Genomic DNA, 3,908 nt, shown 5'->3' with positions numbered 1-3,908 from the left:
CGCCATAGCGAGGAGGACTTCGAAGACAACGAGGACACGGAGTATTCTCAACAAAAGGCCGAAAGTTACGAAGAACAGTATTCACAAAATGAATCAGAAGGACCTTACACAGATAACGAGAGGTACGAGGATGAACATTCCCTACCGGATCAAGAGCGAGAAGACAGCTCAGAAGACGAAGAATACGTCAATAATATCCGAATAAATACGATCACGATAAGTGATAGCGATGAAGAAATATCGTCAGATTTAGATTCAGAAGACACAATCTTATTGGAAAGCCAATGGAAGCGAGAAGAAAGAGGTAGAACTCTAAAAACAACCCTAAAGTCAAAGGAAGACAATAACGAAGTTGACAGGGAAATAAAACAACCCGACAACAACAGCTTCAAGTCTATAGGGATGAGCAACCTACCGATTAAAAGGGAAGATCATAGCGAGGAGAAAATCGCTCAAGGTCAATATATAATAACAGAAAGAATTTTCAGCCAATCACAAGGCAAGGTAAAAACCGAGCTCACCTCGATTAAAGAAAAGGAGGTAAATTTGCGTCAAAAGGACAAAGAAGCTCAAGATACATCAAGAGAATACGAACAGGAACATCAACCTGAAGATTATAATGAAACCTATGTAATAGACCAATCAGAGGTCAGGAAAATTGAAAATTCGCCTGAATTAACGAATAGGCGTAAAAACGAGCGAAAAGCCGTAATAAATGTTAAATCGATTTTAAGAAAGTCAAATATAAGACAAAGTGCGGAAAAATGCACGAAGAGGCTAAAGGACTATTTTATAAATCCAAAGGATACAACGGATGAGTCAGACGAAGAAGAGAAAGGATTTTCGAGTGAAGAAGGGTACAAAACTAATGGCAAGAATCTCCAAAGCGAGAAGACACAGACCATTCCTGGAAACACTCTGAAAATGAAGATAAATAAGAAGGAAGTTACATGGAAGTCCAGCCCTAAAACGAAACAATGTTACCCATCGCCACAATTACGTAATTCATGCCAAACACTATCAACAACGGCAGATAACCGCGAAAGCACAAAGACAACAAGTGTCATAAATACTAAGGATCAAAAGGAAGAAAGATTAAAGGAAAAAAGGATGTCGTCATCCGAAACCGATAACAATTTCGACTTGAAAGAGTTGGAAAAGGAGGAAAAGGAAGTGGCGGAAGCGCTAAAAGAACAGATAGAGAGGAAATTCGAAGTGTTAAGACGAAGAAGGCAGCTGAAAGAAATGAAGTTTATGCTTCAGAAACTGAGGCAGGTACCACACGAACAGCCTACCGGAGACCTCAGAACGACGATTCAACAAACTGAAATAAGGAAGATAATGGAAACGTGTAAAAACCTCACGTATCGAAGAAGAATTGTCGAAGATGCATTCAAGATTCAAGATAACAAAGGATGCGATGTGTGCAAAATTAGTGCCACGTTCGTAATCCAAAACTTAAGAAAAGAAAACAAAAAGGAATCAACTATGTACCAACTACATTACACAGTAAACAACGATCAAATAAGAAGAAACCGAGTTTTGAAAGCAGAGCAAGTAGCAAGCACAGATACGAAATACAAAAAATATGCGATGACCGAGGCACGAGTAATAGATCTCATAAAGCCAACGATAACAAATATCGAGATACCGTCTACATCCAAGGATTATGCCAAGGAAAACATCATACCGGAAACGTCAAACCAAGATCTACCGGCTAAAAGAAAGAAACAACGATCCAGCGACGAATCATCTGAAGAACCATCAGAAAGGAAGAAACAAACTAAAGCAGAAGTCGCAAGGGGAAGACCAAGAATCTCAGGGAGATTCGTATCAAAAGACGCAATAAAAGAAGATATCGTAAGTTAAATGCGATAAAATAAATTCTAAAGATTAATAAACTCGTTAAAAAATTACATTTTTAAACAACTTTAAATACTCACCCTTGAAGACCAGGAAGTGGCGAACGAGGTCCAGATCGAGGAAGAGAAGAAATAAACCTGCAACAAAAAAGAAGTTATTATTAAAATAAGAAATATATGTATTTTTATTCTTAAGCCATATTTTATAATATATAAACGCATAAACAATATAAATAACACAAAGTTTTAAGTCTAAAAAAGATTTCAGTATTAGCCGCACTAAAGAGGTCGATAAGGTAGGAAAGAAACCTATCGATTATAATTATTTGTTTCGTAAGTCGGCAGTTCGATAATTTTATTATTTTTTAAGTTATAACATACCACATAAACAAGTTAAACTAAGATATAATCATTAATTTTATTATTTCTAGAAAAAGGATAAATCGGTAAAATAGAGAACCACCGAGGTTAAGTTAAGTTATCATAGGATAAGTCACAGTAAATGAATGAGTGAGAGGGTTAGACCCTCAGAATGAGAGAGTGATACCCGTTGACCATATAACCAATCAAAACGATCTACCAATAGCGATCGAACACCGAAAGCGTAAAGCGAATCAAAAATCGGAAAAACGGCGGAAATGATCGGTGATACGATAGGTTAGGCCACCCAATAACTAGCGACGACCAAGAATCAACGAACCGACGCGAACGCGAAGACAGGCGCGGTTATAAAAAAGCGTTGCGTAATATTGCGAAAACCGCGATTGGACGAACGAATGAGCGAATTAATATAGAGATTAGGCCAAAGTAATAATAATCGATAGATTAGGGCCTTAAAGTATTAGAAACGCGGAATAAAAAAGGCGCCGAAAAGAGTTGCGTAGCAACGGACGCCATTGTTATAATAAAGCGCGTAAACCGAGAAAGGGTAGATCTCAAGCCCTGTTTGAGAAGGGAGAACGGGAAAGAAATATTGTACGAGTGAATGCGACCGAGAGACTGATTTGTTTAGTTTATGAAATAAACATTTTAATTTTTTATATAACTCGAGTCATAATACATTCACCCATCCACCGTTAAACGTTCAAATAATAAACGAGGTTGAGATAAGAAAAACGAGCGGTGTGAAACAAACATATAAACTGATACAACGAAGTCTGATGAGGGTGCAGCCGGTCCGGAAGCTGCCTAAAGACGACAGAGGGATTCCCAACGAGAGGCAAGGACTACATCCAGGCTACACCATTACGAAGGAAGGAAGGGCACCTAAGGAAAAGCAACCAGGCACACGGCAGCCCGAGACTTCCTGTTAGACCTTGCTCGTTACAAAGGTAAAATGAGCTGGCGACCGAATTCATAGAAACGGACTTATAAGGTAAAACCAAAATGTTTAATAGATGTCCGGCTACACCCTATCCTGAAATAAATCCAGAAATTTGTGAAGGAACTCCCTCGCATAACCTCACTTATATGTCCATAACCCCGCTCGATGTTGTGACCGAACGCTTTAAATCATTTATTCAGCACATCAATATTTATTTTATTTCATCCATAACAGGAAATTAAGGACTTAATAACTCTCGAGGATCAAGACGTAGCGGAGGAGATCCAGATCAACTTTGAAGAGAAACAAGAATAAGGAAACAAGAAGAAAGAAAAACATTAATATATTTTTATTATACGATTAATAGTTAGGAATTAGAACATTAGCACATTATATAACCACAAAAAATAAATATAGCCACAAGAAGTATTAATTTTATATGTATTCATAATTCATAGGTAGAAAAAAGCCACAAAAGAAGGTAAATTAACAATTTTGATTAAGAAAAATATTTAGAGGATAAAAAAGGAAATAACATTACCGATATTAGATTATAAGTCAAGAAATCATACTTACCTACTTATTAGTTACCGGAAGATATATAAAGTTTAAGTTTGTAATAACGTTTTATTTTTTAGCCAATCAGGTAACTCGGTTTGTTCGAAAGTGCCGAGGTTAAATAATTATCATATAAGGGTGCGTTCGAAAATCTACTCGTCGGG

The 3,908-nt window shown here is 37.1% G+C and overlaps 1 protein-coding gene across 1 annotated transcript; it reads left to right on the top strand.

The window, feature by feature from the left end:
* Positions 1 to 57: 57 nt before the first annotated feature.
* LOC108729314 (trichohyalin-like) lies at positions 58 to 3,501 on the top strand (the record flags this gene model as incomplete). The annotated part of the gene is made up of 2 exons (XM_018458376.1): positions 58 to 1,860; positions 3,421 to 3,501. Coding segments are annotated over 2 exons (1,884 nt in total), but the record flags the coding sequence as incomplete, so codon positions are not given.
* Between the last annotated feature and the right edge of the window lie 407 nt (positions 3,502 to 3,908).

This window comes from Mycetomoellerius zeteki, unplaced genomic scaffold (genome assembly GCF_001594055.1).
Source record: "Mycetomoellerius zeteki isolate Tzet28-1 unplaced genomic scaffold, Tzet1.0 scaffold726, whole genome shotgun sequence".
Lineage (NCBI taxonomy): Eukaryota > Metazoa > Arthropoda > Insecta > Hymenoptera > Formicidae > Mycetomoellerius > Mycetomoellerius zeteki.
This window is presented reverse-complemented; position numbering and strand designations above follow the sequence as displayed.